This window comes from Miniopterus natalensis, chromosome 14, assembly GCF_054644295.1.
Source record: "Miniopterus natalensis isolate mMinNat1 chromosome 14, mMinNat1.hap1, whole genome shotgun sequence".
NCBI classification, from domain to species: Eukaryota; Metazoa; Chordata; class Mammalia; order Chiroptera; family Miniopteridae; genus Miniopterus; species Miniopterus natalensis.
The window spans coordinates 18908528-18935698 of record NC_142094.1 but is presented as its reverse complement, the minus strand read 5'-3'; the positions used below and the strand labels follow the sequence as shown (position 1 = coordinate 18935698).

The window sequence follows — 27171 nt, the reverse complement described above, 5'->3', positions numbered from 1 at the left end:
GCCTCTTGTGTCCTGTCATATTATGATTGATAGAGATGACCAATTGAACTGTATCATGTGTCACATCTCCGAACACATACACATTTCGGGAAAATAAATTATTTAGTGTAAATTGGAGTTAAGAGATTTTCTGATTTGTTTTGACTTTGGGGGAGGGGGTTGGCAATAAATAAGAGTAATATCTAATAAAACCATCACATATACCAAATACCTATTTAATAAATTAATTTATAATGGATTTTAATGCTTTTCATGAAAGTTTATTTTATGCGAGTGCATACCTTCTGTATGCCAATCATTGTCTTTAAAATAAAGTGAATTTGTTTTTTTCTTTTTGACTTTGATCTTCATTTGCAAAGGGGTCCTGCACAAATACCCAGGTGTCTCAGCTGTTCAGTCTGAGTAAACCCCCTCAGGGCTCGTACAGCCGTAGCCAACTCCATTTCTCTCAAGAACAATACCCAGAAAAAGGAGCACCCAGTTCGGGATTTTATATTTGAAAAATCATTTTCTTAAAAGAGTGTGAAAGTTTTGCTCTGTTGTGAATGAGTGATTGGATGTTTTCTTTAGTGTCTAAAGTTTAGACCAAAAGAGAAAAAAGTCAATGTTTTCAAATATTATTTTATGAAATTCAGAGAAGGTTCCGTCTGTTAAAACAGTATTCAAGCAACAAGCCTAGAAGTAAGAGTATGCTTCACGGCACCCGTGCAACAGGCCCATTAAGCTCTCGGAGTGTGTAAGCGTGGGTGCTCACAGCTCTCCCCTGAACCAGTCACAGCTCCATGCGTCTAGAGGGAGGACATTGCTTTTCCACAAGTTGCTCAACACACAATAAGCAGGTGTTGCACAAATTATACTTTTCAGAATAAAACACCGTATAGGTGGGATGGTGCATAGCCCAGAATCCCAGGCCCTGCAGTGGGAGGCTGCCCCGCAGGCTTTGCCTTGTGCTCTCACCCTCGTTTTCTTTCGCTTATGGTTACAAAGCATCTGGGCTTAGTGTCAAGGGTTTATGTTTTGGCCCTTTCCTTCCACAACTGCACAGTCAATGGGGGAAAGTGTGTAGTAGCTGAGGGAGGGTTTCCAAAAACCGCTTCTGCAGGTGCTGTCATCACAAAGGGAGAAGAGAACCTTCCAGATGCTGTGTGGGTAGGAAAGGAAAAGTAATCCACCTGCAGAGTGGGAGGTGACTGTGTGCTGCTCGTTTGACTCAACTGCTGTGTCATTTCGGGAGCAGCCAAGGACCTTAGCTCAGTGAGTCCACAAGAGGCTACCTGAGCCTGGGAGGTGGGTGAGGGGGGCTGCTAACAATCTGATTGGAAGCCATGCAGAACTTCCCACAGGCCTCACCTTGAAACCTTCACGTTTGGCGTCTTTCCTCTTGTGCTAAGATTCTGTGGGGACTGAGATCTCCCCTTTCTGTTCCCTTTGACAGTGGCTTGCTAATCACACCCTATGGTCTGTGGATACCCAGGTTCCACCCCACCCCCCACCCCCCCTTCCTGCTTGCCTCACAGTCCTCCAGGGAGCTTGTGGACAAGTCCCAGACCTATCAGGCCAGAATCTAGTAACAGGACTGGGACTAATGTTTCACAGGCTCCCTAGGGACTGCAGCATATCCAGGTCCGGGAGCCCCTCTGCTCGCCCCAAGTGCCTGCATTCATTGACAAACAGGCTCGGCGTAGGAGGTGAACTGATCTGAGGTGGCCCCAGGACACCCTGCACCCTCTCCCTCACTGACCAACTCACTAGAGAAATCAACTCAGACCTCAACATGACTCCAAGGACCCTGGAAAACAGGAATGTGGGTTTATCAGGACTGAAATGTCGCCATCAGGTTGAGTTCATCAACAGGCCACAACTTTTAAACCCAATAATGTGTTATTTCCTTTATGAGAGTCTAAACAAGTGATTGTCAGTTGCCAACCTTTACTTTTTGACAGGTCAGGTGGAGCCTGCCCAGGTGTGAAGGCATCGGCCTTCCTTGCCAACATTCTGTTTCCGAAATAGTGACTCACAATATTGTTACAAAGCTTTAAACAGTCCTCCCATGTGATCCACACCCTGTGCAGGAAGTGGGGCTTTGTCTTCAATTTACAGATGAGATTCAGGCTCAACAAACCCCATTCTCTCCAAAACTCGACTTTTTCCTACAGCACTTTACTCTGTGAGAGGAACATAACTTGCCATCTCTGATTTAAAGGCTTAGCTAACAAACATGATGCTTTAAAAACTGTTAAGTGCTGTACAAATACAGGTTACTTTGTTGTTGCAAGAGAGTGGTGGTCTACAGTCAATACAGCACCAGTACAGTTATATTACGAAGCAGCACCTTCATTTCTTCGTACCTAGGCTTCTGTGACTCCACACTCCTGCTTGTCTCCCTTCTCTGTCCCTTTTCCTGGGGCTCCCTGTCTCTTTTCTCTCATCTCATTCAGTACGATGACTTCCAATTCCACCTCTATACAGGTAACACCCACAATTACATCTCCAGCCCTAGCCCTCTCTAGATTCAGGGTCAAAGGACATGGGACACCTTTAGTATGCCTTAACAGACATGACAGAACTGGTGACCTTCAGCCCCCTGCCCCCATTTCTGCCCTGCCCACCCCACCCCACCTTAGTATTAAGGCACCACCAAGAAACCGAATTAATACCTTTCATATCTCCCTCCCTCTCAAGGTTCTGTGGATTCTCCAGGACAATTCCAAAATAATCTTGAGCACTAGTCCCCTCCCTTGCCGCAGTCCAGGTCACCTTCCTGTTTCCTATCAACAGGTTCAACAGCCTCCTAACTGGTTTGCCTCCCTTCTTAACTCCCTACGATCCATTTTCCATACTTTGGCCGCAGTGATTTTTTTCTTCCCAGAGTGATTTCCTTAAATTATAGATAATACCATACCCCTGCTTAAGCACCTTCAGTGGCTTTCCTTTGCACTTGGAATAAAATCTAGATTCCCTACCTCTCTTCTTCCACTCCCACCTCACCCACAAGCTCTGGCTACACTGATGGGCAGTTCTGTAAACACACCCCAAAAACATACTTCTTTGCCACCTCAGAGCCTTCACCTGTGCTGTTCCTCGGCCTAGAATGTTCCCTCCACATTTGGAAGGTGTGCTCCTTCAAGACTCAGCTCACTCCAGTCTCCTCAGAGAGGTCTCCAACCACCCCCTCTGCCTTCTAAAGTGGGTTTCTCCCCGAGCCTGTCCCGATTGGTCACCTTATTACCTGTTTCCCTCATTGCACTTGATCACAGCATGAGTTTTTGTTTTTACTTTGGGCCTCCTAACTCCAGTTTTTGGCATGTGGTAGTTTCTTAATATGTACTTGTTGACTGAATATTCTGAAGACTTGAAACAATTTTGCAAAAACTTCTGACCCTCCTTTCTCCTACCTCTAGCTCCCAGGGACCCTCTTGATGAGACCAGACTCCAACTTTAAAGTTCTCTGCTCTGCTGTCCTCAGCAGGACTCCGCCACTCAGGGAAGTGGGAGCATGTAGGACAGTGTCGGGACTCAGCACCAGCAGTGGGGCTACAGGTGTTCCATACTTTCCACATATGGATTCATTTAAAAGTATATGTTCCATTAAATGGAAATACTGATTTCTCTCTAGACAAGGAATAGATCAGACCTGGAAGATAAATTAGTTTCAAGGGAATTTTTAGGACCCTCTGATGGAAAACTCTAGGTGGGGGCCACTATGATCCTAGAGTCCTTTTTGTCTATCTTTTTTCAAAGAGCCTGTGTATGGCTCCTGTCACACCCAAATCTGAGTCATTATGAGGACCCGATTCCTCTTAGGCCAAGGCCACTCACCCAGAACAGACCCTGGGCAGTGCCTGGAAGCCAAACCAGCCACCAAGCCCAGGCCACAAGTCCTCCCCTCTGGCACAAAAGCAGGGCAGCTCGCCAAGGTCACAGGGTTACCCTTGGGTGGCTTTGCACAGCTGCTGAGCCCCTGGACACTATCCTTCCTCCATCAAGAGCTTCCTCTTTCATTCTGCTGAAAACCACAACCAGTGCGGAGAATTGGGCCCCTCCTCACGTTTTCCCCGTAGCCTTTATCACACTCTGCTTTCTCCGGGCAGTTTTGGTTTCTGGTCCTTGACCGCCAACATCTCCATCAGCATCTCTCTTTGGGTTTTGTCTGGTTTATGGTTCCTGGTCCCAGAAGCCACCTCTACCCACTTGGTGCCTGCTGCTGTTCTCTCCTCAGGAATGAAGATCGGAGTCATGGTGACTGGCTTAACCTTCAAGGAAGGGGACCCGCCCTGAGCCCACCTGGATGCTTTGATCTTCCAGGGCACGCACATTTGCAAATACTTTCTGGTGTGACTGAAAACAATCAAAATGAAAGGGGCTTCCCGGAGTTCCTGTTCCCTAAGAGTGTCTCCCCTCTTTTCTAAAATCATGAAGTCAAACTCTTGTGCAAATTTACCACAATTTATTGAGCTTTTCTGGCTAGTGGCAGCTCTGGCTAAACATTTGAAGATCCCTGGCTCCCCGAGAAAGGTGGGGGAGCCCAAAGCAGGGCCTCTGTGCTGAGGCTCAGGACCCCCACTCCCGACCCCCACCAAATGAGTAGCAGCATCTATAGGGGACCTGAGTCTGGAGATCCTGTGGAAAAGAAGATGCAGGAGGCAGTAAGGAAATGCAAACGCTCCAGAAATGCTCCTGAAGCAGAGCACTCCCAGGCACTTTCTGTGGTTAGAAAATATATTTCTATTTTTAATTTATTTTTTAAGAATGACTTTCAGACAAAGTCAAACATTTAATCACAGTACAATTCCTACACGCTTTTAAATCCTTTACTGCTCCCATCTTACAAAAAAGAAAAAGAAAAAAAAACACCAAAAAAACAGGCGCTTTTATGCAGAACTGTGTGTCCATCTGTAACCAATTCTGCGGGGAAGCCCGTCTGCCCCATTCTGCTGGGAAGCCAAGTACTAGACTGGTCCAGGAGGCAGCCTGAACCCTCCCTGTTCATCAACACGCACCCGGGAAGTCTCAGGTGATTTGGAAAAAGTCAAGCTTCGGTTTCACTGTCCCTTCTCCAGGACAAACGAAGTCACAGGCCAGAGCTAGTTCAGCCTCCCCTCTCCATTCCCAAGTGTCTCTGCTGCCCCGTGTGGGGCCCTACAGCTCCTCACTGGCCTTTTCACCGTCGTGGAGGTTCTGGGCCTGTCGCCTCTGCTGCACCAGCTCCTTGTCCAGCTCCCGGAGCTGCTTGAGAAAGCCCCGGTTGGGCAGGACACAGCGGTTCTTGGCCACTTGTTGAATGGCGTCCACCAGGGTCATGTTCCTGTGGATCATCAGGTAGGCCAGGACCAGGGTCGCCGAGCGGCTGCGGCCCATGGCGCAGTGAACCAGGATCTTACCTGAAACGGAGCGGGGAGAGAGGCGGGGGGATCGTTGCATTCCTCCCCGCCCTGCACGCCGGGGGCGGGGCAGCTTCCCTTAGGAATGTCCTTGATGAGCAGTAAAAATTAATTTATCAAATTTCAGCCCTTGGTTACACTTCTTAATATTCTATTTGATGAAATGGGATGTACACATAAAGCACTCGGGCTGCATTCCGAAGTGCGATGGTTATCACAGGAGAAGCACAAGGGGGATTGAGTTGCAAGCTGAATTAGCCACTGTTTCAGGAAACACCATTTTACTTAAAAGAATGAATGACAGAAAAACCAGGGTAATTCAAACTTGGGCATTTGGCCGACTTTTCTCAAAAGTGAACAAAGTCTGCCACATCAAAGAAAACAACTGATGGTATTTATTGCCAGTGATAAAATGCAAGCTTTTGAGCAAAACTTAGAGTTTTGGAAAATTTCTATCACCGTGAAGTTGACGGTTTCCCAAGACTTTGAAGATTTTTTTGTTAAGATGAGCGATGAAATTAGCAAACGTGTTTTTTGATAATGTACAGTGAAAAGTGTCAACATTTGGAGGATCTGCATAACTTAGTAAACCAATATTTTCCAAATGACCAATACAATTTATTATAGAATCATGCATGGGAAAGGTTTCTTTCAGAGTGCAGGACAGACAATGAACTTTCATGTAACTGAGTATGAAGATTATTGACATGGCTTCAGCGTCCACATCACAACTAGCCTTTAGGAAGCTAGCATTTGTCAAGTTAGGGTGTAGTATCGATCGAAGAAGGCTATTAGCACATCCCTCCCTTCACCAGCTACATATCTGAGCGAGGCTGGATTTTCTCCATCTACGTCTACCAAAACAATAAATGTATAACAGATTGAATGCAGAAGCTAATGAGACTCCAACTGGATTCGGACAAACCTAACAGGGAAGAGATTTGCAATAATGTAAATCAATGCCACTCTCCTCCCTAACTGTATTTGGAAAATATTTTTCATAAAAATATATTATGTTAATATACAATGGTGTGTTTCATTATTTTTAAATGAGTAAGTATTACATTTTTCAGTTTTTCTAATAGGGTAAATATTGACAGATATAACCCACAAAACAAAGCTCCCTGTGGCCCCTACCATGGCAATCTCTGGGCCCAGCTGAGAAGCCTTGACGTGACGCTGTTTCCTAACCCTCCATTTGGTGGCGCTCCAGAGCTCACGCGGTGAGCATCTACGCATGTTTCATCCTTAACACAATCTCCCGGGCTCCATTACCATCATGCTGCTTTACAGAGGAGGAAACGTGCTCAGAGTGGTGACTGACTCGCCAGAGGCCACTCGGAAAGCTGGTGCCAGCACTAAAGATAGTTCAAAGCCACATGTTATCGAGGCCCTACGGTGTGCTCTACAGTGGCCATCCTGCTCGTGGGACAGAGAAAATAATGAGATTAGGTTCTCTGGCTGTGCCCCCTACTGCATTCCAGGGGCCACTCTCTCCTGGCTGTGGGATCGCTCTGCTGGGATGGAGCTGGCTGAGGCAGGCCGAGCTGTGTGACCCCAGTGCTGTCCCTGTTCCTGAGGCTCAGGCCGGAGACTTGGCAGGATGACCGAGAAGACACTCATGGACATCCTCGGGTTTCTGGAGCATTGACAGGATATGAGAAGGGCTTGGAAAGAACACTTCTGAATGGACGTGGCTCTCCTCATCCCTCTCACCTTCCTCAGGGGACCATGTTCAGGACAGTGGCCATGGCCAGCAGCCATGAGACATCCAAGAGGCCTTGGGCATCAGGCACCAGGGTTCTGTCTCCCACGCACCCCGATGGGAGAGGCCTGCACACCCTGCCCGACAGTAGGGGCTCTGCTGGTGGCCTCTCCACGCATAGCAGGGCACGGGAGGTGTTCCATGAAGAGCTACTCATTTTATCACCGTTCATTTCCACGAATCTCCACCAGCTAACCGGGCGGCCCTCCCGGCCCACCTTGCTGAGCTGCAAGAGCGTGGCCTTTCCGCCTCTGCCTTGTGCACTTTGGCCAGAAAGGAGGGCGAGAGGCAAGGCGCTTCTTTATGGCTGGGCTGGGTTTGGGGGAGCTGGCCCCGCCTGACTGTGCTGCTGGAGTGGAATGTCTACCTCTGGCATCTAATCCCCGCACACTGTTCCAGAGGCTGCTGGCCTCCTGCCAGCTCCGCTGATAACTAAAGCATTTCTTCCTCTCCTGGCAAAAAGGGTAATTCTTTCTGTCATGACTAAATGCTTGAAACAGACGAAAGCTGTAGTTCATTAAGTCTTTTGGGAGCCTGAAGTCTGTTGGGGGGGGGGAAGGGAGATGGAGGGGGTAGGAGGGGAAGAGGGGGAAAGGAGAGGGGAGAGGAGAGGGGAGAGGAGAGGGGAGAGGAGAGGAGAGGAAAGGAGAAGGGGTGGGTGGGGTGGTGCTCAGCTCCAGCATGAACTCCTGGAACTAAATTTTGTTTTTTTGACCGCGGCATTGATGCCATCAGCCACGTGAGCTTGGTAGGTGTCCCTAGGTTCACCTCTTTGCTCTGTGGCTCTGCTCAGCACCACCCTTTGGGGCTCAGCATCGAGTGGTGAGAAACTGCTGCCAGGAGAGCTTGGGAGAGAAGCAAAGAAGGCTGCCTTTGGCCTGTTCCCGGCGTGGCCCACAGCGGACGGAGCAGGAGCTCTCTGGGAGTCAGGCACCAGCCAGGGTTACGGCCCGAGCGAAGGCGGCGGTGTCAGCTACTTTCAAACTTTTTTGTGTGACTTCGGAAACACCATATAAACTTCACAGCTAACACGCACATCGCCTCACCTCGCGCCATATCTTCCAACTATGTTGCTATGTATTTTTATTGTAGTCAGTCCTCAAAACGACCTGATGAGGCAGGTAAAATGATTGTCCCCATTTTTCATAGGAGGTAGCTGAAGCACAGAGAAGTGACGAGTCCGAGTCGCACAGCCAGGAAGTGGCAGAGCTGTGGTTCAAGCCCAGGCCACCTGACGCCAGGGTCAGAGCTATTAAATGCTAGCTGGTATCACAAGTGTGTGCATATTAGACCAAAGTTTCACAAAATAATACGTGCTTTTATCACATGCAATGCCTGCTGATATTTTCTATTCTTTTCTAATCTATTCAACTTTTTAAAAAGAAATGCTGGTTGCACCCACTGAGTTGTTTTTATGACTCAATATAGGTCACAATGTATGTTTGAAAAATGGTCATTTCAATGAAATATTTCCCTTTAGGCCTTTACCAGAAGTTGATTTCCCACAATCTTATGGAGAAAAACCCAAGTCCAGAACCTCTATAGCTCCCCAATTGCATATTCTCACTTCTGACCAGAAGGTTGGCCTCTGTGACTCAGATAAGACACACAGACCAAGCCCTCCAACCCCACCCCCTTGCCTTCACCTGTTCCCCCACCAGGTGTGCACTCTCCAAACAACCTCCTTCCTTGGTTTGGGGAATGCCCTTTGCCTATCTCTCACTCACACCTCAGAACTTGCCTCCTCGGCAGCCTGCAAAGCCAGAGTTCATACTTCATCATGCAGATGTCCTCAGAGAAAGGGTGCATGGTGTGTTCTGAACCGCCGAGGGCCAGGCCCATGTGCGCTGCAGTGGGCAGAAGACTCTTAAAACACCCCCAAAATTCGACCTGGTTAAAGCTCAGAAGCACCAGAGAATCAACCTCCTGCTCAAAAGCAGACTTCATTTATTTATTCATACCTACCTTATCCATAATAGATTTTAAGGTGGCTTCAAAAGCACGCTGTGGACTGTGTGTTTAAGAAAAAGAAAGAAGGAGAGTGGTGATACTAAGATCTGATCTTTAGAGCCTCTTGGTTTCTGCCCTGGGATTTTTTTTAGAAGATTTCATTAAATTAAAAGCACACCAATTCAACTCCGAGGATGCTGCTCCAGGAGCAGTTACGGCAGTCCAAACAGGGCTCCCATGGCAGTCTTTTGTCAGTACTTGTTTTTCTGATGAAGAATAACAAGCTCAGTTGTTTCAGATCCCATAACCAGCTGGAGTGCCTCACCTTCCATAATGTTTGGTGACTTTTTATACAGCGAAGTCACCAGAGGCTCAAAATAAGGGCGAAGGGTTCTTCCGTGAGGCCTGAGTGACAGAGGAGTCCCCACTGGCCTCCGGTGAGCACACCGCGTGGCTTCTCTGGGCCTCTGTTTCCGCAGCTCCCAGGGCAGGACACTGGACTAGATTATCTCTGAGACTTTTCAGGAGTGAGGTTGCCTGGGGGGTTCTTTCAGAAAGGGCAGGGGTGGGAGTGGGCACCATGGCGCTGATTACAGACCGCGGGGCAGCCCACGGCTCCACAGCGGTGCTTTTCATAGGAGTGAACAGGCCGAGCCGTGAGGGCATCAGCGGGAAGCAGCGCACGCGCGGTGGACACCAGCCAAGGGCGAAGGGGAGAGACAGGAGGGAAGAGATGCTTTGCCTTTTGGCCAGATTGTCCATCAACGCCTCTTACATCAAGGGTATAATAAGAAACATACGAATGGGCCTGGCTCTGAAATGCTCCGCCGTGTCGCTTGGTTTCCCAATGCCTGACGAGACACAGCCAGCCGCCCCTGCCTGTGGCAGGCCGGCTGAGCAAAGGCCATCTGCGCCGTTTGGAACCTATGACGATGCCGTTGCCGAGCTAACCAGCCTGTTATTTCGTTACTTTGACTGCTCAGGGCACAGGTTACAAACGGACAGCCATTGGGTTTCTTTTGTTTGGACTTTGCAGCATTTTAAGAAATTTTCAATTTGTTGCCAACACTTAAAATGGAGTGATTTTATGTTAAAATTGGAGACATTTCCTGAAAAGTCGGATCTACCACATTTGCGCTGGTTCTCACAAAACAAACATTGGCTGGAACTGAGTAGCAGCTGCCCCCTTTGGAGGGGATGTGAGCTCCCCACTTAGCCATAAGCACCCCCTAATCACACCCCCTGCCTTACACGCAGACAGCTTCATTCATTCGTGCTCTCTGCCTGGTCCTGAAGGGTTGGCCTTTGAGCCCTCAACTCAAGGAAGCTTTGAAATACGCAAGCCCACAGGGCCCTGAGAAGGGAGCCCAGCCTCGCTCCTGGCAATGTGGTCATGCCCTGACCCCCATCCCCAGCCAACTGGACCAGCCCCCCGCCCCCGGCATACTTTCTGACCTGGATTTATACTTTTCCCCCTTGACCTTTTCTTTGCTAGGTGCTTCCAACCACCTGGTCTACCGGTTCCTATTGGCACCAGCCTGACATCCCCACATCGGAGCCCTGTAATCTGCCCAGACCTAAACAGGACTCGAGGGCCTCTTTCTTTCCTGATTCAGCAGTAGGGGCAAACTCTAAAATCACGTGCCAGGAACAAAAAAGAAGCTGTCCTGTGAGTATATCATACTAGTTCAAAGTTGGAATGTCTTTTTTTCTTTGGGGATTGGAAACTTTATTATGATGTGCATGTGCTGGTGTGGCTGTGTGCTTCATGGAGCACGACCTCCCTTTATCAAACACATCTGAGAGCCTGCTGCGCTCCAGGTTCTGTGCTCCAGGTTCTGTGCTAAGTGCTTTGTGTCCATTACTGCTGAACCTCATTATAACCTTTCAAGGTAAATATTTTTATCACCAGATGGAGAACCAAGGCTCAGAGAAATCACATTGTTAGTAAGTTGTGAATCTGAGCCTAGCCCTGTCTTCTCCAAAGCCTGCCAGACCCCTTCACTATATCCAAAGGTATAGTGAAACTGAAGGATTGGGTGGTTGTACTGTAGCTTTTTGTTTTTTCATGTCAAATATGTTTTCAGTTAACTTCAAATACTCTGAGGCGGATTTTACCTCGTGGTGATGAGTCAGAGTCCAGTTGCTTTTTGATCCTGCTTGGAAACCCGGAATGTGCACGACACACAACATGGCCCATAAATAGACTCATAAAAGAATGACTTGGAAATGAGGCATCCCCAAATACAAGAGTGTCAGCTGCATGGGTTTCTTTTTCATCGTGACACTGCTTGTGAACCAAAATAACGACAAATTGGTAGTGCCCATGGCTGGCTGTGGGGCCAGGTCCAGCTTGGGATGGCCATCAAGGTCTGGGACTGCTCAGCAGGCACGGCCCAGGCCCAGCCACAGGTTGCAAGTTCCTGAAGCAGGCCAGGAGGTCAGTGAGCCTTGTAATCCCAACCTCTTGTGGTAAGAAAGACTTTCAGTACAGCAGTGTCCCCTTATCAGTGGAGGATATGTCCCAAGACCCACAGTGGATGCCTGAAACCACAGGTAGTACTGAACCTAATCAACTTCCCCAACTCTGCTGGAAATGTGGCAGCAGCTGCTTTACTGGCAAATACAGCCTCTCCAGTAACTTTTATATTTTTCAGTCCAACCTGTTTCTGAATCAGTGTACCCATCCCTTACTTGCAGTAAATGGCTTGGGGTCACTCATTTCAGGAGATCCCTTGCTGAAATCTTCATACAGGCTCAACGCTTCCTGGTGCAACAGGTTGCTATCAATCAGAACACATTCTCTGTTCTGTCTTCCACCCAGAAATTTAATGCTTTCTCCATCTTAACTAAACTTATCAGGCACTGTGGCCGTAACTTTTACGGTTTAAGGTGCGAGAGCAAAACTAGCACACATTTCTCCTTCCTTCTACACAGTTTCACAGATAGAAGATTCCTTTACAGTAAGATCTTTGCAATCTCAGCATACAATTTTTTTTTTCTTTCCCTATTAACTGAAGAACTTTAACTTTTTCACTTACAGTTTCTCTTTGGTGTATCTGAATTGCCAGCATCACTACTCTTACACTTAGGTCCCATTAAGTAAAATAAGGGGTACTTGAACTCAAGCACTGTGATAGGGAGACAGTTGATCTGATAACTGAGAGGCTACTAAGTGATTAATGGGCAGGAAGCATATACAGCTACACTGAACAAAGGGATGATTCATATCCCCAACAAGATGGATCAAGATACTTTGAGATTTCATTACCCTACTCAGAATGGTGTGCTATTTAAAACTTGTGAATTGTTTATTTCTGGAATTTTCCATTTAATATTTTCAGACTGTGGTTGTTCCCATGTAACTGAAACTAGGAAAAGTGAAACTGCAAATAATGGGGGAGTATTGTAACTGGACATCCTGCATTATATGATGGCCCCATAAAGGGTTGTGACACATGGGGCTGAAGTCAGAGTGCAGATTAGGGAGGTGAGGTCCCTCTGGCCTCTATGGAGTGCCCTGAACGCACCCTGCAGCAGTAACTCTACTTTGTCTTACCTGAGGCATTCCTGAAGTGTGCCTGCCCTTCTCTCCAAAATAGCCTCCTAGCCTTTCCCTGGATTAGGGCAGCTAAAACTGCATTTTGAGCACAAGGACTAGCACTGTGATTTAAAAGATGGATAAGTAACCTTGGGAAACTTGAACATCACAGGTGTGAAGCTCAGTCTCAAATATAGTTTGCCCCTTATAAAGGCTGGGTTACCAGCTTTGTACAGGAGGCCTCACTAGGTGGCTGAGTGTTATGGGGGTGGGGGGAGCTGAGGGGGTAGGGAGGCTGTGGGCTTGGTTGGGTGGCAGGAGAATTTGAAGTCTTTCCACAGATTTCTACGCAAGTCAGCTGCCTGAGGATTTTCTGGCATCGAAACCCTTGATTATTAGTCGGATTTGGGCACAGGCGCAATTAGTGGCTCTGGGGCACCCCAGCTTTGCCGGTTCCCAGACCACCCCGCCTTTGGAAGGATGGCTGCTGTGCCTCAGGGAAGAGAGCTTCAGACCAAAGGCCTCGCCTCTGAACCCTCCCGATGCCCATTCAATCAAAGCCCGAAATCCGCCAGCAGAACGCTCAGGAGGGCGCACAGCCTCCAGGGTTCCAGCTCGGCCGCACGCCACCCTCCTCGCAGGCTCACCACTCCCGCCCCGCGAGGGGCGGGGCCTCGGGCGGGGCGGGGCCTCTGACGAGGGCGGGGCCACGTGCGGGGGCGGGGCCTCGGGCGGGGGCGGGGCCGCCCGTGGGCCGCCGGTGTCTTACTGTGATCGGAGCGCAGCGCGGCGTCGATGAAGGCGGCCGCCGAGTAGAAGAAGACGCTGAGGTCGAAGGCGGGCACGTCGTCGGCCTCGACCCCGTGGTACGCGATGGCCATGCCGCGGTAGTAGTCGGGCCCCGTGTCCACGTTCCGGCGGCCGTGGGCGGCGTTCAGCACGTGCGTGAAGCCCGCCTTCTGCAGCCCGTAGCGGTCCAGCGCCGTGGCCCTGCGCGCAAAGGAGAGGCGGGTGGGCTGCGCGGCGCCTTAGCCTGGAGCTGGGGGGGGGGGGGGGGGTTGGGGGGCGCCCACTGGTTTCTGGATCCCGGCTTCCAGAATAAGGCCTATGGTTGAAATGAAGGACTTCCTCAGTCCGAAGCCCTTGGGCGCCTGTGCCAGTTCTGGATTCTGGCTGGGATGCCTCGGGGAGGCAAGGGGCTGGAGGGTGGGGCGGGGAGCTGTGCGTGTGTGCGTTCGTTCTTTCATCGTTCACCAGACACAGAGGAGCCTGGTGCCGGACACTGCGGGTGGCAGGAGTGGGCTGTCGCCAGCCGCATCCCTCCCACGGGCCTCCAGGCGGCCTGTTCATCAGGCAGAGCTGAGTGCAGGGCAGGAGGCCACCTGCGCAGGGCCTCAGGAGCCCTTTACAGCGGCCTCTGCTCTGAGCCCTCGGGTGGTTTATAGGGTTTGCAGGCTGGGGCTTGAAGGAAGGCCTGAGACAGGTCTTGTCGTGCAGGATTTGATTGGGATTGGGCACGTTCTTGATCCTGATGCTCGCGGGAGTGGCGAACACAATGCAAAACGCTTGCTTTGGTAAGGGGCTCATTGCCTGGTTGGGCGAAGCACTGTTCTGAGGAGACCCCTTTGAGCAGACTATTGTCTGAACTGATTTGGGGACGTTCCTGAAGCCAGCAGTGAAGTTGTTTTCTGGTTATTAGCTTTATCTTTCTAGGCAAGGATTTCCAGGAACAGGGTAAAGTCCTGTTGAAGTAGGGGGCCTTGGGGCATGGGGCAGAGGAAGCAGGGGCTATTCCTGCCTGGAGGGTTCGGGCAGGCTTTCCGGGAGAGGGGCTTTTGAGCCGGCCCGTTTCAGACGTCAGTCCTTGGCAATGGAGAGCAAGAGGGAAGCAGGGCACGCCAAGCCAAGGAGAGAGCACAGCGTGAGGGATGGAGGCTGGAGATGATGAAGGCCTTTCAGGAAATGTTTATTATTTGCTGTATTCAATCATTTATCCCCAAACAATGATTTAGATTCTACTGTGTGCCAGGCATTGTCCTGGGTGCTGATGGTGCAGCAATGAACAGGTTAGTGAAGGTCCCTCGGGAAGCTTAGTTTCCCATGTGGATAGCAAATTAACAATGAATGAACAAACAAGATAATTTCAGATAGCAGTAAGAGTGGTGTAGAACAACTGCAGTCCTGCTCCAGGTAAAGTGGCCAGGGGTGGTCTCTGCGGGGAGGTGGCATTTCAGTGAAGAAAGGAATGGGAAGAAGCTAGGCAGGGGAAGAGCTGGAGGAAAAGTATTTGATCCAGGTAGAGGGAACAGCAAGTGCTAAGAACAGAAGGGAGACTAGTGTGGCTACGGTAATGAGGGGAGCCGTGGTGCAAGAGGAATTTGGAAAGGTAGGCAGGGTCTGGGCCATGGTGGACCCCGCAGGCTGCAGGAGAAAGAGTTTGGATTTTATTCTAAGTGTGGCAGAATGCCACATGCCACAGAGGGTTTAAGGGAGGGGTGAGCATTGTTTATGTTGTTAAAGATCAGTCTGGCTGATGTGTGGAGATGGATTGGAGAGAGACAAAAAGAATAGAAGCGGGAGCTCTGTTGGAGGCTGTCGCAGTTGTACAGCCAGGAAAGGAAGGTGGCTTGGATTAGGGTGTGGTCACAGCAGACTTGCTGATGGGTTGGGACTGGAGACAGGGAGGAGGGGACTGGTTTGGCCACAGCATAGGATGGGAGAGGACTTCTGGAGAGGGAGTGTGGAATTTGATCATGGAAGTGCTTGGGTGCCAGGATCTGTATTTGGGGGTCAAGGAAAACTTTTGATAGTGTTTGAGAAGGGATGATCCCATCTGGGCTTTAAAAGGACATCTCTCTCAATAGCACAAAGACCAATTCCACAGCTCAGTGAAGAGATGACAAGGGTCTGGAGCCATAACCGTAAGAGGCCAAAAGTGGCATTGCGCTCCCGCTGAGGGCTCATCTCGAGGCCACTGGTAAAAGGACGTGGCAGAAGTGACCATAATGGAAGCCAACACTGATCAGCACCCTTGGTGGAGAGGAGCCCTGCAGCAGAACACAGGACACGGCTCCTCTGTGAGGCCCCTCATAAGTCACTGGTTTCCTGGACCTTTTTGTTTGCTATGAGAGGAACTACGATGGAGGCCAGTGTTTGGGAAAGAGGGACCTAAACGCAGGCATTGAGCTTTTAAGAACATTTGCCAACAGCCCATTAGGACTGAGGTGTAGGGAGGTGGGGAGTTCAACCAACCCCCCACCCCCCAGCTGGTCCTTGGTGCTGCCATCCTGATTATGGAACACATTCTGCTTTCAATTTTTCCTTAGAAAGGTCTGCTTTTCATTTTTCTTCTTGTCTCAAAGTATGTATACAACAAACATTATGCTTTTGGGATATAGATCTGTGCTCAATTAAAGGCTCCACTAATGCAGTCCATCTTGCTGAGTAGCAATCAGCCTCACTTTGAGGTTGAGCTCAGTGGAAAAATTAAAATTAACTGTCCTTGACAGGAAGTTTCTATCCACGGTAAAGACTGTTCTTTCTGGGTTCAGCAGCTGGGTTTCAATATAATCAAATGGCAGTTTGAGTAAATAACTCTCTGCACTTTGCTGCTTTTGGGGTCAAGGATCGGGGTATGTATGCAACAAGACTCACTGCAGGACACCCCTACATTCACCCCACTGAGCTGGTTTTACTTGGTGTCCCAGGGAGAGAAAGGGGCTCATGGGAGAGTTAGACTTGGTGGGTATGTTAGGCCCACTGCAGGTTTTCAGGCTCTGTGACTACCTGGGCTGGGAAGCGGAGATGGTGTCCTCCACACTGCTCTGGGGGTTTCCCCCTAGCTTGTGCACTCAGAGGCCAGTTGAGGGCTCAGGAGAGTATCCGCGGAAGAATGGGGTCTACAGATCAACAGAGTGGACAGTGGCCGCGATGGAGGCAGATCCCCAGCTGGCCAGCATGCGTAGCTCAGCAATTATTGGGAGTGGAGGTAGGGGGTGATAGAGAGTGCTGTCTGGCATTATATTGTTTTGTCTTTATTTATTTTAAGGCCACCTGCTCAGATATGTTATGGGGGAAAGAGACTAAGAAATGTGCCTCTGCTGAAGGAGAAATCTCAGGGAAAAAACAAATCTAGTAATTTACTTCTAAAATCTAGATGATGCAAGAGCCTTTATTTCTGGTTGTTTAAGAGAAATCCTAGCCCTGACCACTTCTGCTCAGTGGTTAGAGTGTCAGCCCGAGGATCAAAGGGTCAAGGGTTCAATTCCCAGTCAAGGACACGTATCTGAGTTGCAGGTTCATTCCCTGGCCCCCACTCTCTCTAAAAATAAAATTAACAGAGAAAATATTCTTGGGTGAGGATTACCAGAAAAGAAAAAAGAAAAATCCTAGATGTAAACAATCTTTTCACTATACTATGTTATCTAATTACAGAAATGATGCATGATCAATGTAGAATGTGGAAATCATACCCCCTCATGCGCACACACACGCAAAATCACCTGTGTTTCTAACCCCCAGAGAGAGATTAATTGCTTTTTGACATAATAGCCTCCATTTGTTTTTCTGTGCGTAGATTTGTATACTTTATATAGAGATTTGTATAGGGGTACAATACTGTACACAGCTTCAAAAACTTTGACATGTCATAGACTGTAAACATCTTCCTAACTCATCCTATAAGCTTCAATAGCTGCGTGAGGGTCCATTCTAAGGTAAGCCTCAATTTTACTTCACCAAGCCCCCCCATTTTTTATCTTTGTCTTATCTCTCATCTCTCATCTATCTATCTATCTATCTATCTATCTATCTATCTATCTATCTATCTATCTATCTATCTATCTACCTACCTACCTACCTACCTACCTTACCTACCTACCTACCTACCTACCTATCATCATCTATCTATCTGTCATTTATCTATCATCTCTATCTGTCTCTGTCCTGGAAGGGGTTTGGCAGATATTATAAGAAACACATTATAAACAAACTTGGCTGTATTTCTTTGGGCACATCTCTGATTATGTCCTTAGGAGAGATTTTTTAAAGTGGAGTTGCTGGGTCAGTGGGTATGAACATTTTTAATACATTTGATAGTCTTTACTAAATTATCCTCCAGAAAGGTTGCTCAAATCATTCCGTTTTTCATTCTTTGCTATTTGCCAATTTCATAGGCAAGAACAAAAGCAAAACACCAACAGCAAAATGGTGGCTCATTTCCATTCATTTGTTTTAGCAATGAGGCTGGACATTTTCTCACTTATTTATTGGACTCAGGCAGTGCACTTCTGAAGATGCTGTCACATCCCTGGGGTTTTTTGTTTGTTTGTTTGAATATGTTTTTATTGATTTTAGAGAGAGGAAAGGAGAGGGAGAGAGAGAAACATCAGTAATAAAAGAGTCTTTGATCGGCTGCCTCCTGCACGCCCCCTACTGGGGATGGAGCCCGCAACCCGGGCATGTGCCCTGACCGGGAATCGAACCACTGTCTCCTGGATCCTAGGTTGATGCTCAACTGCTGAGCCACGCCAGCCAGGCACATCCCTGTTTTTGACCCAAGTCTCTAGAGCACCTTTCCCTCCTCATGAACCTTGCCTAGCTCTGGATTCTGACACCAGAGTGGAGGGCCAAGGAAGTGAGTTCCTTCTTGCAAAGCCCCATTTCCCCAGTCAGAGACCTTCCCTTCCTTCCTCCTTTAGCCTGGCCCCATTTCCTTCCAGCCCCTCTGGAGTCCCTCTGGGAAGCTTGCTTCAGCCCCGCGCCCCCTTTAAGAAGGGTAAGGAGGAGCACTCTGCTGGGGCAGCCCTTGGGCAGCACTCCTGTCGGTCCACTTTTTCAGACCCCTCGGTGTTCTCCTGATTCCCAGACTACATACCTCAGCATCCCCCTGAAAGACCATTGTCCCCAGGTGTGTGCTCGAGCGCAGAGGGGAGGAGGGACCCGCACGCACACATGTCCAAGCCCTCCACCAGCTTCCTGAGCGAGAAACCAGCTGGTCCCCTGATGCCAGGATCCTGCCATGAGCATCGAAGAAAGCCCACTAGTGATCGGGCAGTTCTCCACCCCCTCGGTCTGTGAGGACCCACTGATTTCTTGCACCTAATCATGGGCTCCTGTTTGCTTATGGCCTGTATCCTGCAATCTGGCGCCTTATTTACTCTGATGCATGTGGCACTGTTGTGGTCTCACATCATTCCATGGACGGGACCCTGATGGCGACATTCCCCGCCTTGACCACACCCGTTCCTTGCAAGCGGATTTTAACACACCAGGCATATTTCTAGCGTTTGGCCTCGGTTGATTCACCTGATAGGAAGTGGACGTGACTGGTTATCTAGTTTCTTGGGTGCTCCTGTTATTTGCTGATGATGAAGCTTTTCGGTTTTGAGGCCCCTCAGAAAATACGGGCCCGACAGGTATTGTTTATACGCCTAAACTGCCACATGAACTAGAACATCTGAAGCTCTGGACCCTCGGTTTTCTTTTTTTGTTAAATAGAAGAAATCTCACTGGCATCCTTTCCTTATAAGATTTTTGGAAAGTCTAATGACGTCATACTCATTATGAAAGGTTAGAAGATAAATCCAAGGGGAACAGAGCCGTAGAAAATGTAAAACAAAACGTGGTCAGTGCTTATCTCTGGGTAATGAGCTCATGGGTAGTGGGAATTTTAATTGTCTTCTTTTTCTCTCTCTCTGTTTTGTAAATTTTCAGTGATGAAGATGTCTTATATTCACTGGGTAATATAAATGTATACCATGATTTTTATTGATGTTATTTCCTTAGTTCTCAGGAGAGACTGACTCTTGGAAAGACTTAAGCTGGCCTTGGCATTCTTAATTCTTGTTAGAAATCTCCTCACCATCTGCCCACTCCCCCAGACTCTAGGCCTCCAAGGATGGAGGCTGAGAGAGGAAAGAAAATACCCAGCACGTCTGGTTTTGAGAAATGGTGGTGTATCCATGCCTGGACCAGGCATTTGGCTAAGTGTGGAAGGAAATGGTTGACATTGCCTGAGGCCTTCACCGAAGAGCTGTCCCCTAGCACGAGAAGCCCAGCAGGCCAGGGCGTCCAGCATCTCTCCCCAGGCACTGTGCCGGTGGCGGGCGCCCAGTTACACCTAAATCACCTTCGGTATTTGGAGGTGCAGAGTCCAGGCTTCCCAGTTCTTTCAGGTAACATTTGTCAAGTTAAATTGCCAGCCTTGGCTGTGTTTTGCACCCTGCACTAGCCATGGCCCGCCCTGAAAGTAGGTCAAGTTTTAGCTCTACTTGGTGTCTTGAGGCTGAATTCATTCCTTCTTTTTTTGGGGGGGTGGGGGTGGGTGGGAGAGGATACAGCTGTCCTGGTGTCCCAGTGAGAGGCCTTCTCTCAGGCTGAGGACTGTCTTCACTGAATGATATGCCTTCACCTCACTCTCTGACGTCCTGGGGATAGGCCAGCCCTGCAGATGCCTCTGTCTTTTGAGGCAGTTGGTCTGGTTGGGAGCAGAAAAGCAGAAAGGGCAGAGAGACACCTGGGAGGCGAGCTCAGGCTGGGTGGGGCTGGCCAAGGCACGTGGGGGAGTCAGGCTTTATGGGGAAGAGAGCTAGCTGTTGACGACCCCCAAAGCCAGACCCTGGCAGCAATGGTAGTTTTAAGAAAAATGGGGAGCTGCTTAGGGCCCCCACCATTCAAGCAGCAGAGCAGCCTAGCAGCGCCCTGGTGTTGGTGAGAGGGAAGAGAGATTTCTCAGTTACCCTGTTTCAGCCGGGCTTTGCTATCAGAGGCTGTCCTGACTGTGAATTTGCAATCACTCTGACAGCAGCCAGGATATTTCCCCTCCTGCTGACTATGGGAAAAAAAAAAGAAAAGAGGTTTTGCTCAGCAAATGAAAGATGTCAATGAGATTAAAGTGAGAATATTTAAATTACAGAAACTCAGTGCTTTCGAGCATACTCAAGCACTTTGGAAGCACCCATTGAGGGCCTGCTGATTGATAAGAGGTGATGAATTATTCTCATCTCATCATCGGAGCCAGTCCCCGATCTCTGGAGGGCAACACTTGGTTAACCTAATTTGAATCTAATTTAAATGACTTAAAAGTAATAAAACAAGTATGTGCTTGAATCTAATAAAGCCTAATTTATTTAATAGGACATTTCTTAAAGAATTGTATCTTAGAGATGGAAGGGACCTTTGAAATCATCCCTTTATTTTACAAATAAAGAAACCAAGTCCCCGAACAGTAAGATATTTGAACTCTGGGCCCTGACTCCTGCTTGATGGCTTTTGCTCTGCTCCGTGCTGAGCTCCACTCCATAGTTCTCACTTATGGCGGATTCAGGCTCCCACCAAGACTTAGGAAATGTGTGGGGAGAGGGTAGCTGTGGCTTGAGCGAGAGAGACTTCCCCATGAGAACATCCAAAAGGTGCCCGATTGGCCTGGCCCGATCCCCTATGCTGACCAGCACACGGATCACCAACCACTTCCCCTCCTGTCTGTGGCCTCTTTTTACCGGCTGCGGTGGTGGAGCCACCTCTGCCCTGCGCTGGGCTGGTAACCAATGGGGACTTGGAGTCATCAGGCACCCCAGTTGGTGAATCTCCTTGGAATAAGCGGGAATTGAGAAAATGCTTTAGAAATTTTGAAACCCACAGGCCCATAGGGCTTTGATGTGGCAATGCCTTATTAGGCCTTAGGCTGCCTGGGTCCCTGGAAGTCCAAGACAGTGCCTGTGAAGGAAGCTGGTGCATGAGCCAGGGAAGGCTCATTAGGAGGGACCTTCCTTCCAACCTGGCCTTGGGTTCATGATAGATCTCATGGGAGAAATTTAACCAGGGGTGTTTTCTTAGCACAGAGGGACCCTTAGTGGCAAAGCATAGTAACCACTCTTTACTTTCCTCTCACACTGAGTCAAATGATCAGAACGTACCTGATCTATAGCAGTTATTGGGTGTGCCAGGCATTGCCCTAAGCGTCGTATGTATTAACTCATTGAATCCACATCTTATAGGTGAAGAAACTGAGGCTCAGAAAGCTTGAGTGACTTGCTCAAGGCCACATGGAAACAGTATTATTTGACCCAGATTTTGTGGCTCCAGAGCAGATGCTCAGTCATTCTGTCTCCCTCCATAAAGAAGCCCTTGAGGGGAGAGGATGGGAAAAGAGTGAGCCGCTATGTGGCAGTAAGTCTGGCCCTCGGTGGGTTCCAGGCGTCGCTAGCCTGGGTTCTAGGAACAGCTGGTGGCTCCGGCCACCTGGGACACCCATCCTCACTTCTGGTCCTGACAGCCCTAATATCCAGAGCCTTGGTACTCAGCATTCAAAAATCTTGGGTGCTTTTAGGGAAAAGAAGGACTTAACCTAAGTGTGAATATCAAATTGAAACTGAGGCTTTATGCACAAGGAGCCAGCTTTGAGCTTTTCGCTGGCTTGGGCAATACCTATAAAGAGACCAAGGAACACAGGCCTCCATGCCTGCTCTCAGCTGGGTTATAACCCCTGTGTGGCTGCATTGGCAGTGGAATCAATTGCTCTCTCACTAAGCATCTGTGAGTCTCATTAACCTTGTTAAGTGGGTATCTGGGAGGGGCCCTGAACAGAGATGGGACAAGTGCCACGTCATGCTGACTTTGGCCGCCTCCCCACACTGTGCACACAGGTCACAGACTGTGGAGTTTGCCTAGCTCGTGCATGTGTCTGTTTGGGGGCTCAATTAGGCAGAGCTGAATTGAATGAAAGGGCATTTTCTCGGTGGAAGAAGGCAAGCATATCCTATTGCATCAAACCCTGCCGTCCGGCACTCTGCTGACTAGAACGTGTCTGTCCTGCTCAGACACTCAGTTTAACTTCCTGCATGAAGCACCTCAGCCGGCACTCAGCCTCCACAGGCTGGCCCTGACCTACCTCCCTAGGTTTCTTTCTCACTACGTAGCAGCAGTAATAATACTTTCAGCTGCCTAGTACTTTATAATTTATAAAATGCTTCCACATTCCATATTTCTTTGACTCTTCTCAGTAACCATTTTTGGAGATGAGGGCATGGGCCCAGAAAGGTAAAAGGACCTGCCCAAAGCCACTACTCCTGCAGTAGACTGTGGCTGCGGTAGATGGTATGTTATCATTTACGATATTTTCTGTCCCTCCCTAGGGGTAGGCTACACTTTCCTGCCCTGTTCATGTGAGGCTTTGGCATGGACATGCTTTGGCCAATGTGGACATCAGCCTGGGTCCCGAGTCCTGGACACGTAGCACAGTTAGAACTGGCCCACCGTGGACGTGTCATGTGAGTGAGACATAACCGTTGCCGTGGTGGGCCGCTGAGATGTTGGGGTTACCTGTTAGTGCATGACTAAGTTGACCACACAGCGGTAGAATCTAACTTAATTCCAGGTTTTCCGAAAGTGCCCTTTCTAGCACATCTATCCCCTATATTCCAGATAAATCACCCTGTTTCTTTTACCTCTATGTCTTTTATCGCCCTGCCCTTTGCCTAGAGTTCTGCTGAAATCCTACCCATTTCCCACAGCCAGCCTGGAACTGACCTCTTCTGTGATGCTTACTCAGGTCCATAATACAGGCACTCAGTGAACATTACTGTGTGCCAGCTACTACTCTCGCATTTCATTTGTTTTAATTCATTTAATCTTCACCCCATGAGGTAAGCCCCGTTCTGTTGCCATATAAGGAAAAGCAAGGTAAAATAACTTGTGCAAGATCACACAATTGACAGTTGGCAGAGCCAAGATCAAACCCCACACTCCTTCCATCCCACTACTTACTTCTCTTTCTGTACCCTTTTACATTTCTGCACATCCCTTCCCCTCAACTATAAGTCAGCTTCTTTTTTTTAAATGTTTTTTTAAATTGTTTTTTTTTAGAGAGAGAGGGAGAGAGAGAGAGAAATATCCATCAGTTGCCTCCTATACATGCCCCGACTGGGGATCAAACCCACAGCTAGGTATGTGCCCTGACCAGGAATTGATGTGCTATGAACCAACTGAGCCACCCAGCCAGGGCTCAATCAGCTTCTTTATCTGACCACATTTTCTTATTTGGGTTTGAGTATAAATTCTCTGGTATGACCTTGGGCTGGTCACTTAATTTTTCTGAGCCTCATTTCCTCATCGTATCTCCCACAGCTCCTGGTAAGGTGCCAATAAATACTGATTGACTGACCAACTAAGTGGGCCAACTCTCTGAGCCTCGGTTTGCCCATTTGTAAAATGGGAGTCATAAATAGGATCTCCTTCCTAGGATTGTTGTAGAGTTGAAATGATGCCTCTCACAGGGTAAGAATCCAATCCAACCTAGCTATTATTAGTATTACAAGCTATAGGAGTGGCAAGTACACTATGTAATATAGAGAGAGAAAAACTTATTTCTCACTGTAGGGATTGGGGAAAGCTAGCTTCATGGCAGGAGTAACTTAAGTGGACTTTGAAGAACACAGAGGATCTGGACACAGACACGAAGTGAAGGGAAGGACATTTTAGGCAAAGGGAACAGCATAGATAAAGACGCAGAAACAGCTTAAGTTAAAAATCTTAACCCCCTTCCCTTCAGTTATACCATTATTAGGGTCAGATATGAGGAAATAACCCTAAACATGAAAAAAAATTTATGTATAAAGATGTCCATTGCAGCATTACTTATAAAAATGAGAACATGGAAGTGACCAATATGTCCAACAACAGGGAAGTAGTTAAGTAAGTGATCTTATATTCTTCTGATATACTATTATATATTATAATTAATATAATAATATTAATGTTTTTATAATAAATACACAAGCAGTATGTAATAAGGGAAAAGTTTAAGAGTACTGCTAAATGAATATTCAATATGGTTACAACTATGTAACAGAAGATTTTGAAACCAAAAATAAATACAGAAACCTAGGAAATATACTAAAATATTAATAGGAATAGCTTTAGAGTCATGTGCTTTGGTGATTATTTTGGGAAACTTAAAAGTTTTCTTAAATGAGTCACTATTTTGTTATTATAGTAACCTGTGTTGAGTACTTACTATGTATTATGTACTATACTGATATTTTACATGTATTATCTCACTTAAGGAAGGTTCTGCCAACCTATTAGAAATAGGTAAGCTAAGACATATATTTACGCAATGAGCATATATTCATTTTGTAATAAGCAAATCATATGTTTATTACATTTATTTAGTATTTTATTATTGAAACATAAAGATCTGGATCCTCCCCTTTTTCTGCTACTTCAGGCTGTTAACATAAACATTGTACATATATCCTTACATATTGTACTCTTGTTTCTGTAAATTATATTTCTTAGAGTGATATTTGGGGTCAAGCGTATGTTTACATGTTTTATTTTTAATTCATTTTAGACATACAGAAAGGAGGCAAAAATAGGACCAAGATTATTTGGCAATAAAAAAATAAAAGACTGATACATGCTACAACCTGTATGAATCTTGAAAACACTAGATTAAGTGAAAAAAGCTGGTCACAAAAGACCAAATACTATGATTCCATTTATATGAAATGTCCAGAATAGATAAATCCTTAGAGACAGAAAGCACATTGGTGGTTGCCTAAGGCTGGGGGAAGGTGGGGAATGGGGAGAGATTCCTTAATGTGTTCAGGGTTTCCTTTTGAGGTGATGAAAATGCTTTGAAATTAGATAGTGGTGATGGTTGCACAATTCTATGAATATTTAAAAAACACTCAATTTATACTTTAGGTTGGTGAATTTTATGGAATGTGAATTCTATCTTAATAAAGCTGTTATTTAAAAGAAAAAAGAGCCCTGGCTGGTGTGGCTCAGTGGTTAGAGTGTCGGCCCATGGGCCGAAAGGTTGTAGGTTCAATTCCTGGTCAAGGCACGTACATACCTGAGTTGCAGGAACCTGGGTTGCAGGTTCAATCCCCGGCCCAGTCAGGGTGCATGTGGGAGACAACTAATCAGTGTTTTAAAATCACACATGCAGAGGCCCTGCACCATCTGCTTCTTGGAGAGATGGAACATGAGCTGGAATCCTGGGGGATGGAGGGAGGGTTTAAGATGAAAACTCTTGGGTTGGGCAAAACTGCATTTGAATCCCAGTTCTCTGCCACCTACTTGGGACAGTTAATTAACTGCTCTGAGCCTTGGTTTCCTTATCTTAAAGTGGGAATAAGTAGATGACCTCTTTCATTGGGCTTTAGTGAACATAAAATGAGATTATGTCTGCAAGGTGCTTAGCACAGTTTCTGGCACAAAGTATTCAATAAATTATAGGCATTGTTATTATTAATATTATTTACAGCAGGAGCTTCCCAATTGTTTAAGGAGTCCGGGGAATGGTGGCTATAAAAATCTAGAGAAGGGGACAGTGACCTGAACTTTGCTAGGCCTACCTTTTGCTTCTCCACACATGGGTTGATGTACTCCTTTGCCACCAACCTGAGAACTGACTTTATTCTTTCATGTATTATAACCAACTAAAATAAAAGACTACATTTCCCAGCCTCCCTTGCAGCTAGAGGCAGGAGAAGTCTTGGGTGGAACTTCTGTTTGGAAAGAAGCCCTTTTGCTCTTATTTTCCCTCTTCCCCCTGTGGTCTGGATCCTACAGATGGTGGTTGGAGCCCTATCAGCCATCTCGGCCCATGCAGCAACCTTGAAGGAGAAAGCCCCCCCCCCCCCCGGGATGGTGGAGCAGAAGCACAGGAGCCTGAGTTCCCAATGACCCTGGAGACCCATGCCAGTCCCAGCTTGCCTTCCTCTGGACTTCTTTCACGTGAGAGCAAACTCAACCTCTATCTTGCTTAAGCCCCTTTTCTGAGTTTCCTCTAATATGAAGATAAACCCAGCCCTAACTCATAGAGTCAAGGAACAGCGGACCTAAAAATCAAAATGACATGGCCAGAGGTAGCGGGAGGTGTGACCTGGGGAGAGGCTGGCTGCCTTCCCGTGGGCTTGGCCCGGGCACTTACTCATCCCCGATGTAGAGCTGGGGCCAGACCTCGTTGACGTGGGTGTACTGGGGGCTGCCCTTCCAGAAGAGACGCTCCAGCTCGAAGGCTCCAGGGGTACAGTAGCCCTCCTCCTCCCCCTCCTCCGCCTTGGGCAGCAGCCCCTTGGCAGAGGAGTAGGCATTCTTGAGGCTTGTCTTTGGTTCTCCGGATGTCATTTTGGAGCCAATGTGACTTTCTCCTTTCTGCAGCTGGTCATGAGAGAAGGTCAGGATTGGGGTTAGCAGGGGACAGAGGTAGCAAATGGGCTTTGCGAAAAGAGGTGGGAATGAACTGATCTCAAGATTTGGCAGACATTTCCCAGGCCTGCTGTGCTTCTGCTTCCCCTTCCCAGGCCACAAAGGTAAATAAGGAAGGCATGGTGGCAGTTAAACAACACGTCCCAACTTTCCAGTGTCTCCCGGGCAAGGGTGCTGGGGCCCTCTGACCCGGGGGGAGGTGGATTTGCAGCAGACCCAGGACAGAAATCCCTGCAGGCAGCCAGCCCCTTGCCTCCTTTCTTTTACACTTCACCCCTTCTTTGGTACTTACTTTTTCCTTTATCTGACCCAAA

At 47.9% G+C, this 27171-nt stretch overlaps 1 protein-coding gene across 1 annotated transcript; it reads right to left on the bottom strand.

Moving 5' to 3' along the window:
* Positions 1-5139: 5139 nt before the first annotated feature.
* Positions 5140-26776, bottom strand: DUSP29 (dual specificity phosphatase 29). The gene is made up of 3 exons (XM_087824132.1): positions 26580-26776; positions 13407-13627; positions 5140-5381 (listed from the first exon to the last, which is right to left on the bottom strand). The coding sequence occupies exons 1-3, from the start codon at positions 26774-26776 to the stop codon at positions 5140-5142; spliced, it is 660 nt and encodes a 219-aa protein (XP_087680258.1).
* Between the last annotated feature and the right edge of the window lie 395 nt (positions 26777-27171).